This window comes from Chinchilla lanigera, unplaced genomic scaffold (genome assembly GCF_000276665.1).
Source record: "Chinchilla lanigera isolate Chin_1 unplaced genomic scaffold, ChiLan1.0 scaffold00014, whole genome shotgun sequence".
NCBI lineage: Eukaryota > Metazoa > Chordata > Mammalia > Rodentia > Chinchillidae > Chinchilla > Chinchilla lanigera.
In genome coordinates, this window is record NW_004955415.1 from 29,263,212 (window position 1) to 29,275,400 (window position 12,189).

The 12,189-nt window shown below is 59.5% G+C and overlaps 1 protein-coding gene across 1 annotated transcript; it reads right to left on the reverse strand.

Moving 5' to 3' along the window:
* Positions 1 to 529: 529 nt before the first annotated feature.
* Positions 530 to 5,048, reverse strand: Nkx2-2 (NK2 homeobox 2). Its single transcript, XM_005380954.1, has 3 exons — positions 4,811 to 5,048; positions 2,744 to 3,416; positions 530 to 1,900 (listed from the first exon to the last, which is right to left on the reverse strand). Exons 2-3 carry the CDS (start codon positions 3,000 to 3,002, stop codon positions 1,338 to 1,340), a joined length of 822 nt encoding a protein of 273 aa, XP_005381011.1. The 5' UTR covers positions 3,003 to 3,416; positions 4,811 to 5,048; the 3' UTR covers positions 530 to 1,337.
* Between the last annotated feature and the right edge of the window lie 7,141 nt (positions 5,049 to 12,189).

Here is a 12,189-nt window from a genome sequence, read left to right on the forward strand (position 1 = left end):
GCATCCACACATTTTGAAAAGAGCGTGGGGAGTAGAGAGAAAGCCGCCCGGTCTTCACCGAACACCCCAGGCCCCTTCTTAGCGAGAGGGAAATTAAACGTAACAAAGTGAAAGTCATCGAGTGTAGTGGCTTCAACAGCTTCTCAGGCTGAAGGAGCCACTCATAGATTTGGGCGAGCGAGGGGGGCTTGCTTTCCTTGCTTTAGCATTTGCCAAAGTCACTTTTGCACACGAGGCCTGAACGCTGCAGCCCAGGCGAAGACCGAAGACCGCGGCAGCGGAAAGGGGAGGCCGCCCTGGGGAAAGGGGAGGACTGCAGGCCGCGCGCTCTGGCTCCGGTGCAAGCAGAGGAGGCCTGTCAGGGTCCCCTCCTGCGCCCTGTACCGGTCTCCCCTCCCCGAGAGGAAGCCTGCGCGGGGCCATACCGCCCTGGGCGCAGGCCTTCAGCCTTGCAGAGCGACAGTCAGACAAACCGGAGGGCTGGGCTTCTTGGTTTGCTTTTTTAAACACAGGATTTTTATTAAAATTCTTATTTAAAAAATCGAAAGCTTTCAGCGCCCGGCGCTCTTGGGGAGCCGTGCTGAACGGCTGAGCTCCAAGTTCCGGCCTCAGGACCCGGAAAATGGGGCGCGGGTGGGGGGCTTCTTGCCTACACATTTTTTCCATTTTCATATTTGAAAAAAGTTTGCACCGAACAAAATAAAAAAAGAGAAGAAAACGGGGATAACCCAAACATAACCAAACCAAAACAAAGGACACAGCAGGGAGTTGGGCCCGGAGGGGGACAGGCCCCTCCAGAAAGTCATTCTGGCAACATTCACCACCGATATTTACAACCCAAAGCAAAATCTGCCACCAGCAGTCGGAACGTTTACATGGCCATAAATATTTAGCAATTTCTCATTAAAAAAAGAAGAAATTCTCTATATTTTTTTAAAGTGTTCTCCACTTGCTTTAGAAGACGGCTGACAATATCGCTACTCACACAAACATATTTTACAAAATTCACGAAAGCGGGCTGAGGGGTTGGTCTTTTTCTCGTTCTCAAGTGATGACGCCGTTAACGCTGGGGTGGTTTGCTCCCCCCGGAGAGGCAAGAAGCGAAGCTGCGCAAACACATCTGTAAACACGGCTCAGAGCTCATCCCCTCCAAAGGTTCAGAGGACAGCGAGACGGAACGGAGTCGGTGGATGGAACCTCACGGCGGCGCCTCTTCAATGGAGCCACCGATTCTCCGATAATAGTATAATGATAATAATAACCACCAAGGACCAGTCCTCCTCGCCGCCGCCGCCGCCGGGTGGGCCTGGCCTGGGCCGCAGTCTCAGGGGCGGTGCTCACCAAGTCCACTGCTGGGCCTGGACCAGCGGATGTGCGGTCGGGTACTGAGGGGTGCTGGCCGAGCTGTACTGGGCGTTGTACTGCATGTGCTGCAGCGACTGCGCGCTGTAGGCCGAAAAGGGGATGCCTGCCTGGAAGGTGGCGGCGGCCAGGTCCTGGGCTTTGAGCGCGTGGCACGGTTTGCCGTCTCTGACCAAGACGGGCACGGCCACCCGGCGCGGCGAGGGCAGGGGCGTCACCTCCATACCTTTCTCGGCCCGCGCTCGCTTCATCTTATAGCGGTGGTTCTGGAACCAGATCTTGACCTGCGTGGGCGTGAGGCGGATGAGGCTGGCCAGGTGCTCGCGCTCGGGCGCCGACAGGTACCGCTGCTGCCGGAAGCGCCGCTCCAGCTCGTAGGTCTGCGCCTTGGAGAACAGCACGCGCCGCTTCCGCTTTTTGCCTGCGTCCCCTCCACTGCCCGGGGTCTCCTTGTCATTGTCCGGTGACTCGTCGGCCGAGGGCTCTGGGGACTTGGCGCTTGAGTCCTGAGGGGGCGCGCCGGCAGCCAGCCCGTGCACTGCGGGGGAGAGAAGCGCTTGAGCGCCTGGAGGCCGAGCGCAGCCCGGGCCGGGCTGGCACCACGGATCCTCCGTGCGCCCTGGCCCTGGGCACAGCGGTCCGGCCGCGCTCCACGCCCTGGGAAGCGCCCAGGTCTCCCTGAGGAAAGAGCATAACCCGTGGGAGTGGGGTCCCGGGTTAGCGGTTCTGGGGGTTCGCACGATGTGGGTGTGGATTTGGGCGGGGAGGGGCGCGTGGGAGATCCTCGTGGGTTAAGGGCTCCGGCCCCCTTAAGTTGTTTCCTCTCTGGAGAGACGTGGACAGATTTTTAAAAGAAAAACTCCACAATCCCAGCATTGATCGGCTAGGCCATTTAAGGCAGGTTTTTGGGGGCTTTCGCTTTTGCTCACGGGCTTTTCCGACACCCCCGCACCACACAAAGCGTCCTCTATGATCGCGCAGGGGGCAGGGTGAGCTACTTATACCCAAGCCACCCCCGAGCCTCCCCCACCCTCTCTCGCGGCCGGACCAGGCTCGCTGGCCAACGCCAGGTCCCAGGCCAATCCCTCCCTGGCGGGAGCTCCAGGGCCTGGCCGGAACCATCACACACGGGTGACATCTGCAGCCAGCCCGGTTTCCCTTCCCTGCTTCCTCCTTAATTACTCACGTTGGGGGGAAATATCTGAGACCAAGTCTTTTGCAGGGACGGGAGGCTAGAGGAGGAGAAGACAGAGCACGAGTGCTGCAAACCTCCCCGGGTCCCGCGGACCTGCGCGCCTGCGGGCTTCCTCCCCTTGGGCGCCCGCATCCTGCCCCGCAGGAACCGGGCGGTCGCCGCCGCAGCGACAGATTCGCTACTTACGGGAGTACTGCAGGCCTTCGGTGCTGGCCAGCCAGCGCGTGTATGGGTTGTCGCTGCTGTCGTAGAAGGAGCTCTTCAGGGGCAGGCTCTGCACCGCGTCCAGGGCGCCCTGCCCCAGCGGCCCGGCCCTCTTGGCAGTCTCCGGCCCCTCGTTCTCCTCCTCCGGCCCCTCGGCCACCGAGCCCTCCTCGTCGTTAGTGTCCGGCAGGTCCAAGATGTCCTTGACCGAAAATCCCGTCTTTGTGTTGGTCAGCGACATGGTTCGGGACCCCGCAATTTATGCCGCAAAGTTGTGCCTGCACTTGGTCAATTCGTGGCGCTCCCCAGCCCCGCGGGCGGGGGAGGGGTGGGGGAGGGACGGGGAGGGGAGGGGGATGGGCCTTAATTATTGGGATAATTATTATTTTAGAAAGAGGAAGAGAGAAAGAAGTGGTGGGGAAAGGGAGGGGAAGGAATGAAACCCAACCCAGCCTGGTCTCCTGCGGAAGCCCGCGGCGGTGGGCGCAGGAGCTGGGCGCGCGCCCGGCCGGTTCGCAACTCCAGGAGCGGTGCCAAGGCGGCGTCAGCGCGGGCTCCGGCGGCCGCTCGGCGCGCGGTGGCGGCTGGTGGCGAGGAAAAAATGGGCCATTGCCCGAGCGATCAGTCCATATAAGGCTGGGCTCCACTCACGAACCTGGGGAGGAGGGAGGGGGGAACGCGGGAGGGAGGGAAAGGGGACGAGGGAGGAGGGGAGAGAGAGAGGGAGCGAGGGAAGGGTGGAAAAAGGGGGAAGAGACATTAAAAACGCGAAGGTTGGCCACGTGTGGGCGGGTCTTGGGAGTCAAGTGGATGAAGACAGTATTTGCAGATGTGAAATTGTGGGTTTTGGGGAGCTCCGCGCTCCCAGCCAACGGCCCTCTAGAGCGAGATGAGAGGTGTAACGTGTCAATTAATTGCAAAGACCGGCCGAGCCTTTTTTTTTTTTTTTACCCAGTATTTACATACAAAGGACCACCGCGTCGCTCGAGAGTCCAAGCTCTTGAAAGGGCCGTTTTAACAAATTGCATCTTAAGGGGGGAGAGCAGAAAACAAAACAGACTGAGGGAGGAAGAAAACTCCTCTTTACCATTCACCGGTTCCACCCCCGCCCCCCAAGCCGGGAAATTGGCGATTTGTGGCGCTTTTGGAAAGGGGGGGTTGCTGAGCCGCGGAAATCTCTCCTTCGCATCGCTGTTAGTTCCCCAAACAAGATCCGGTTCAAATGGCAAGAACCCAACTCCTGTAAGCCTCCTAGGTCAATATTTTGGTTGAGGCTTAAGGATGAGTACTAGAAATGACAAGGCAAGTAATTGATTCTAGTTAACCGCAAAAGAGCTGGAGACCCTAGCAGAGCGCCCTGCTCCCCGCCGGTCAGGGCCACCGCGAGCTCTCCAGCCCCCTTCCAGCCCCCTCCAGCCTTGCTTTATTTGCTAAGGACTCCTTTATTTCCTTCCCTCCGCTCCCCCACATCCCCGCTTTCTTCGCGGCTGAGAGGGACGCGCAGTTCACTTTCTGCTGGGCGGGCGTGCGCGGAGCTCCAACTCGCCCGGGTTCGGACTCATCCCTGTCGCCCCGGGCCTCGGGCTGGCCGCTTTCTCCAAGCGAGCTGAGCGAAGGGCAGCCGCTCCACTCTTCTCGGGCCTCTATGATCCCTTCCTCTCCGACTCCTCCCCTCCAGGCTGCCTCGAAAGGTGGGGCGGCGGGAAGGGGAGGGCGGGATTGCGGCAGGGGTGGGGGGGGTTGTGCCACCACCCGGGCGAAGACCTAGGAAGCCACGGGTACGGGTCGGAGGGTGGGCTGGTGGTGCAGTGCTTTCTCCCAAGTTATCCTCCCCACGGCAAGCTCTTCCATTTCCTCTCTCTTTGGGACCTCCGGGCTGCGTCTGGAGGACGCGCCCCAGGCTCGAAGTTTTAGGTTGGGGCGAACGTGGCAACCTAGCCTCAGTCCAGGAGCTGAATGTTCCTGGGGCAGCCCTCCTCCGAGCGGGGAGGAAAAAGCTGCTCACCGCTCCTCCGTGCAGTTTAAAACTGGGGAGGGGAGGTTTGCTACCTGATGCGTGTTCGCCCAAAAGGAGGGCCAGGAAAGAGCTCGGCCTAGGCGCTACGAGGGCAGAGAAGGTCGCCAGCGGGGGTCCCGGTCTCTGCTTCCCCATACTCCCAGCTCGGGCCGCCTGGTGCAGGCCGAGCGCAGCGCGAGGCCCAAGTCCTCCTTGCGCGCAGCTGTGGGGGCTGCCGCGGCGCCCCCTCCACCCTGGGTTGCCAGCGCCCGGTGAGGGCGCCGCTCCGAGCCGCTCGGCGGCTTTCTGCAGCCCTAGCTGACTCGCCCCCAGTATGTGACGCGGGTGACAATGGCCCAGGGTGGAGCGAGCCCCTCGTCGGCACGTCCTGGGTGGTCGGACCCGGGCAAACACAAATACAAACCGATTGCTAAGCTGCGGACAATAAGCGAAATGTAGACAAATGTCCCGCTCCCGTTGGAAGCCTTTGTCCCGGCTCGGTTTTTGCATTTATTTCAGTGGCGAAATAATACATGATTGACGCTCTCTTTCAATGTGTCCTAACTGTTTGGAATAAATCTAAGGTTGTTGCTAGTTGTCATGGCATTCAACCCTTTTCAATGGACTATCTCTTCATTCATTTCGGAACCCGGCCACAATATTAAGGAAACCCCTTCATGTCGTCGCTCCCCGATTCCTCTTTCTCCTACTTTTTCTTTTCTCCTTGCTCCCCTCCCCCCTTTTTCCCCTGTAAGAATTAGAAACTGGTTTGAATCGTGTTCCTCAAACACATTATTTTTCGTGCTTTTTTTTTTTTTTTTTTTTGCTATGCCCAGACTGTCTTTCTCAGCACCCGGTCTTGCCTCTCCCTCCCCCTCGTGTGGGAGCTCCCTAGCTTGTCCAGTTGCAGGAGGGAAGTCGGTTTTCCAGGAATCCAGGAAGCCCCAGTTTGGACACGGGCTGGGGTGGGCCTGCCCTGACCATGGCTACTTAGTTGCTAAATACACAACTGGTGAGGAAAGGCTCCTCAGCCTAAGCTTTGCAGAAAAGACCTCCTTTTGTTTCTCCTCTTAGTGCTCTGTCCTGGGGGAGGTCCCTTGGGGACCCCAGTAGCCACCAGTGATAGGGTCTGAGGCCAGAGCAGAGCTCAGTTAGAAGAAGCCAATTCTTGGTTTGGGTGGAGAAGGAAGAGCCCCATTTTGTACATCCCCAAAGCCATCTCCCGGTTCTTGGGGGTGGGGGTGTGGTCGCTCCCAAGGCACCTTCCCAAGCCAGTTGGCTCTTGCTTGGAATGACCCGCTTCTCAGTACTTTCCACATTCTTTACTTTCCCAGGCAAAGAGGGCCTTTTTTCCTTGGGACTGGTGCCCCCCCATCCCTGGGTCCTGGCAAGGTGCTCAGAGCACCAGGGATTCCCTGTTTTCCTCTGGGAATCTCGGCCCCTGAGAACTGGTCAAGGGTAGGGAGAATCTGCCTGAGGGCCCTGAGCTCAAGCCGGGTTGGGAAAGGCCAGGTTTGTGCTGGCTCCTGACCTTTGGCCTTCACCAGCCCCAAAACAGCATGTCTGGACCCCGCTCCTCTCCAGCTAGGAGAAGGCCAGGCAGGCTGGGAGGGAGCTGCAGGGGCCTGGCCAGGCCTCAGCCACTGTGCCCTGAGCAGCCCGGTCTCTCTCTAGGGACTTGGGGAGTCCACGTCCCCCATTCCTCCATTGCCCTTGTGGTTTCCGCCTCCGCTTCCAAAGCGTTAGCATTTGCAATTGAAAAGGCACAGGGAGACCGCTGGGAGGCCAGTAATTGAAGGGGAGAAACTGGGCTTGTTAGAGGAAGATCATAAAATGCAAGTCCCCCAGGAGGGGCCTGTGGACGGCAGCGCGGCCCAGCTGGCGGCCAGGGCAAGTCCGGTGCCTAGAACTTGCTCCAGGGTCCCCTCGATTTCGTGGGCTGGGTTTGTGGCCCCAGAGGCAAGCACCCAGGCGCCAAAAGTACCTCTTCTGACCAAACGAAACAGGTGATTTCACGCCTAGGCCTCCCTAGGAAGCCGCTCCTACCCTGCCCAGCCTCTTGCAACACCTATCTCCTTTTCCGCGGGATCCGGCAAGCGGAGAGGCTTCAGCCTCGCGTCCCTTTCCCCTCTCGAGAGTCCTTCATTATTGTCCCCACCGCCCCACCCCGCCGGTTGGGAACCTAGCAGCATCGCGCGCACCGTTTCCGCTGAAAGTGGGTGTGCGCGGGTCTCCCCACTCGAGTTCTTTATGATCGCTGCCAGGTTCGAGCTGGACGCCAAGAAAGGACTTGGTTCTGGGCCCAGCTTGAGCTCTGTGGCGGCGATCCGGGAAGCTCGTGCGTGCTCAATGACTGGGCCTGATGCTGCGAACATGGGGGCAAGTTCAGGTGTGTGCTGGAGTCCTAAGCCTAGCTGCCCTGAGCCAGGAGAGACCGGGCCCGCCTCCTTAGGGTCGGGAACGACTAGCACCCGGACAACCGCGGGAGCCCTGCCGGGCTGGCGCCAGGTCTTCGTGTTCCACGCTGGGGCTCCAGGCTCTGTACAAATGTCTAACCGTGTGCATCTCTTCGGCTTAGGACGGGCGCAGCGACATTCATTTGGGGTGAGGGGAGGAAGAGGACCTGTCCCTGGAGGCCAGAGCACAGCTTCCTTCCAGGAGTCCGGAGCTCGGTCCCAGGCGGGGGCGCAGCCTGCGCAGGCGGCCGGAGCGCACGGCGAGGGAGCTGAACAATCGCGGAGGCCTAGGAGGGGAGGTGAATGTACACAGCCTAAGTGGCCCCACTCCAGGACAAGTGGCCCTCTAAGTTGGCTCAGTGTTTACCTTCCCAGGTAGCTCAAACAGGAGCGCCTCGTCTGTGCCCCGGAGCCTTGGGGGCTGCGATGCGTCCTGCGTCCCAGCTCCGCCCTCAACCCCGCGGCGGTGCGCCCCCTATTGGGGGGTAAGGACTACATCCAAGCACACAGGGCAAAAAAGAAAGATACTTAGGCAAGTGGGGAGAGGCCTGCAAACCCTGACAGAAGCCGCCTCCCTCCTGGAGACAACGGCCCTTCCCCATCTCTGCACTGGGCGCTAAAGGCCTCTAAGGTCATTGAGCTCAGTGCCCGCCCCCAAGCTGCTTGTTGAGGAGGCGCAGCTTCCAGAGCGGCTAAACAAAAAGTCCTGGGGCGGGGGTGGAGAGTGTTGGGGCAGCCTTGAGTCCAAAGCTTCGCAGCCCTAGTTAACACCCCGTTTCCCTCCGCACCCACATCTCAGATCATCCTTCCCTTTATTTGTAAACACCAATTTGACTTCATTTCTTTTCTTCCTTCGTTTCTCCTTTCTGGAATGAAAAGAGGCAGAAAGGAAACTCCTTTCCTGGTCCAGTCCCCGGCTGAGTGCTCAGGCCTCCACACCTCACACCTGAGATAACCCACCTTCGCTGCTTAGTGCCAACCAAGGTGCACTGCTCCCTCGGTTCACTCCCAAAACAAAGCCTAGTGCACCTTCCTGCTTTGGTGGGGATTAACTCGAGGACAGAAAGATTTGGTTGGAGGGGAAAGTCTTATTTTATCTCAGACTGGAGACTCCTCCGAGGGTGACATGCACTTGAAATCAATGGAGAAGGAAAATGCCGCCCACTTTGGTCCCTGAGCAAGTCGATAAAGACACTGCCTTACAGATTTCGGGTTCCAAAGGGCCCCGTGGTGTGGGGTCATGCTGGCGGCCTGGGGCTGTAGGAAGCAGGGCGGTCAGCTCTGCCATCCAGAGTAAAAGAAGTCGAGGTGTGTGGCCTAGCAGTGCTGTCCCACACAGAGACCTCTCCTGACCTGGAAAACTTGAAGTCAGCCTTGTCTCTGCTTAGTCCCAGCTCCTACTATTCTCCCCTTCTGCCCGGGGATGAAGATGCAGAGGTCCCTGGAAATCTCTGTCTGTGTAGTTGTGGAAAGGTGCATCTCGGGGGAGGCCACAGCCAGCTGAGCAGGTCTCTGGAGGAACCCCTAGCCTTGGGACCAGACAGTGAGTGCTAGACCAGAGGAAGACACTCTCTGCTCACCTTGCCTTCGATTTCCAGTTTGGTCCATAATTGTGGTATCAAGTCTTAAATACCAGAAGGGCGAGCAAGGGCTACCTCCAGACAGAATGACAGTCCACCCTCCCCATTGTCACCAGGAAGGTGCTAGGTAAATAAGTTGTTCAAGCCCAGAGATAGTCCCACTGTGTCTCAGGGGAATCTCCCACCTGGGGTACTCACCCACCCCACCAGAAAGGTATAATGCTTGGAAGCATGGAGATAGGTTTTGTGCTTGGGGACTCAAGCCAGGAACAATTAGTTGTGGGTGCAGGAGGAAGGCATCTAAGTGAGGTGACTATCTCTATTCTTCTGGCAAAGTGAAACACACTTTCCTGATTATCTGCCCCCTCCCTCCCCGAAAGGAAAATATCTCCTGAGGATGTAAACTGTAATAGAAATTAGGATTTCTCTATTAATCAGCCTCATTGTGTACGTATAAGACCCTGCGGGCATATGTTAGGACTTTGATAAATGCACTTTAATGAGATCTTTGAAAATGCATCCAATAAAATAAGAGGCGAGCAAAGCCGTTTAACTTTCATGGATGTTAAATTGAACACATAATGTGGCTTGGGGCGCGCTGCAAAATGGAACCAGCTTCCCTCCAATATTTTCTTTTAAAATGTGGCTTTAAGCCCCCCTCAGGCCAAAGGAGCCTGCTCCAGCCAATCCTTTATCACCGGTTTATTGGGGAACCAAACGCCACGTCCCCCCGGGGCAAACCCCTTTGCTTTACTCGTTTTCGCTACTGTGATGATTAAATATGTTACAATGAGATTACGTATCGTCAGCGTTGCCTTCAGGAACATTCTCCCTGCCTAGCCGACTTTCCCCCGATAAAGGCGATTTCCGTGCCGGAGATTTGGGTTTCTTTAGGAACCAGGGCGCTGAAAGCACTTTCTTATCTGAATTTACTTCTCACCACGTGACGAAATCATTACCACAAGACTTTGGAAAGCAAGCGGCCTCTCCTAGCCGGTTAGCACTCAGGCACTCAAAGCTGGGCAAGGCGGGCTGATGCCAGCGCGACAACCCTCGGCGTCGGAGGAGGCCACTCAGCCTGCTATCAGGGCCAGGCGGGAAGGACCAGGAGGACTCCGAGAGAGTGCGTGGATATCTGTTATCTTGTCAATGTGACACCGAAAGTTCCAACCGTGCCCTAGATGCAACACCTCCTCCCCACCCTCAAGTGCCACCAAAGTGGAGACGCGCGTGAGGCTCACCAATGGGTCTCCGTGGGCGAACGTATTGGGGGAACGGGCGCGCCTCCCAGATCAGGACTCCTGTAGACCCCCCGAGGCTCATTTCTGATCCTCTGGCGGTCTCTACTGTCGCAAACGAGAACTGTCCAGAGCCGGGTGCGGCCCAGGCACCCGCCCCCACCAACTCCAGTCTTGGGTCACCTCTCCAGTAGCAACCGCAGTCACATCCCTCAGCCTCCAGCAGGCGCGCGTACTTCTGGCCGCGACTCCCGATATTTGTCCTTCGGCTCCCCATCGCTCCCATTCCGCCCGCCAGAGGAGAACCCCCTTTCTCCACTAGGGGCCATCTCCAAATTACCCCGGGACTTCTGCATCCGCGGCAGCTTCCCCCATCCCGAACCCCCACGCGCACAGGGACTCACCCGAGATGGGAGCGGCGCGGGCAACCGGGAGCGTCGGCCACCGGCGCCGCGCCGGGGAGGAGGCTGGCGAGGGCTCGGCGCCCGCTCCGCCTCCCGCTCCAGCTCCCGCTCCCCGGCGCGCGGCGACAGCCCCGCCGCGTTTCCAGGCGCGTCTTTATCTGGTCCTCCACCTACCCGGGCCGCCCCCACACACCCCGCTGCGCCCTTCCCCCACCGCGCGCCCTCTGGGCCAGGCTGCAGGGGCGCGCGCTCCGGCGGGCGGGGTCCTGGGTGCCGCGCCTCTTCCTCCCCGCCCCCCGCACCCGCTCGGCCCCCGCAGCCTGGAGTCCCCAACCAGCCGCAAAGCGCGCGGCGCAAACATCTGGCCTCGGAGCAGGTAAAACTTTTCCTGACTGCAGGTGTAACGGGGGGGGGGGGGAGCAGGGGAGGAGTCCTATCCTTCCCCAGAGTCCCCTCCCCCAGTGGCCCGCAAGTCCCGGGAGGATTGAGCGCGCCCGGTTTCTGCCCACCTGCTGCTTCCCAACTCCTCCGCGCGGTGACCGACCTGGGTCTGGAGCCCCAGGAGGGAGGGGCGGGGCGCGCAGAGGACTCGCGAGCCCGGCTTAGCCCTCGCTGACGGCGAAGCCCAGGGACTCTCCTCGGCGGGTGGGCCGCGGGGCCCGTGTCCGAAATGCATCCCTGTCTCTGGCGACGGCGGAGACGGATGTGCAGATGCTTGGTGCTTGGCAGCGAGAGGCTCACGCCGGCTCCCCCATCGCGGCCACACTGCGCCCCCAGCTGCCGGCGCCCGACGCGTGCGCCCTCCGAGCGCCGAGCAGGAGCTCACCTGGGCGCAGCCGCCTGGGCGCGGGGTTCCCACTGTGGGCTTCTCTTCCGGGCTCCAGGGCCCTGGCTTCAGCTTCTGGGGCTCGGTCTCCAGCTCCCTGCGCCTGCGCCTGCTCCTGCTCCGGGTTCTCCACTCCAGCTCCGAATCCCAGCTCCGGCCCTGCTGCCGCCGCGCAGCCCCAGAGGAGGGGGCCGCTCCCCCGCGCCGCGCGCGCTCTGTTTGTTTTCCTTACCCTACTGACGTGAGTCAAAATATTGGCCATATGTTCAGCGGTAATAAATTGGGTACGAGCGCAAACACACTTGGGCTTCGATGGCTGTTTCAGCTGCCACATGGCCGGCTGTGTGTGGGGGGGAGCGTCCACCTTGCAGAGGGCCCTTCCCCCAAGCGTGTGTGGGCAGCCTCTCAGCACCCCTCGGAACTGGCGATCAGAACCTTGGGTCTCTCTGCCCCTCGTCCCTCCGCCGTCCTCATCAGTACCTCGGACCCTGTAGCTCCTGGCAAGCCCAGGCTGCTGGTTAACAAGGTCGCCATCTAGAAATTGCTCCGTCGCTAAGACGCCATAAAACCAAAGGGCCAGATGTGGCACGCTATTTATGTGTGAAACCGCGTTTACACTAGATACGAGATCCCAGGCAGATAGCACGACTTCACGGGAGGTCACAGACCTCTGGCCCGGGGCTGCAGATTCCTCCCCGTGCACACCCCCTCCAGTCCAGATTGAGGGGCGTTGGTCTTGGAAAGGGACCTGGCTCGCTGCAGCCCAGGAAGGAAGCGATTTCAGGGCACTTGTGCCAAAGTGCCACCTGTCCAGGATTAGAGGCAGCCGCTGGGGTTTTCCTATACTCCACCCGCCCCCAGCCCGGCCTGGGAAGATGGTTTATTTTGCAGGCTCCCGTGGGTCTTAGGTCTGACATAGGAAAGAGGA

Coding starts and splice junctions, on each gene's coding strand:
- Nkx2-2 (XM_005380954.1), bottom strand. CDS start 3,002: ATGTCGCTGACCAACACAAAGACGGGATTTTCGGTCAAGGACATCTTG. Junction 1,901..2,743: donor CGAAGGCCTGCAGTACTCCC/GTAAGTAGCGAA, acceptor TCTCCCCCGCAG/TGCACGGGCTGGCTGCCGGC.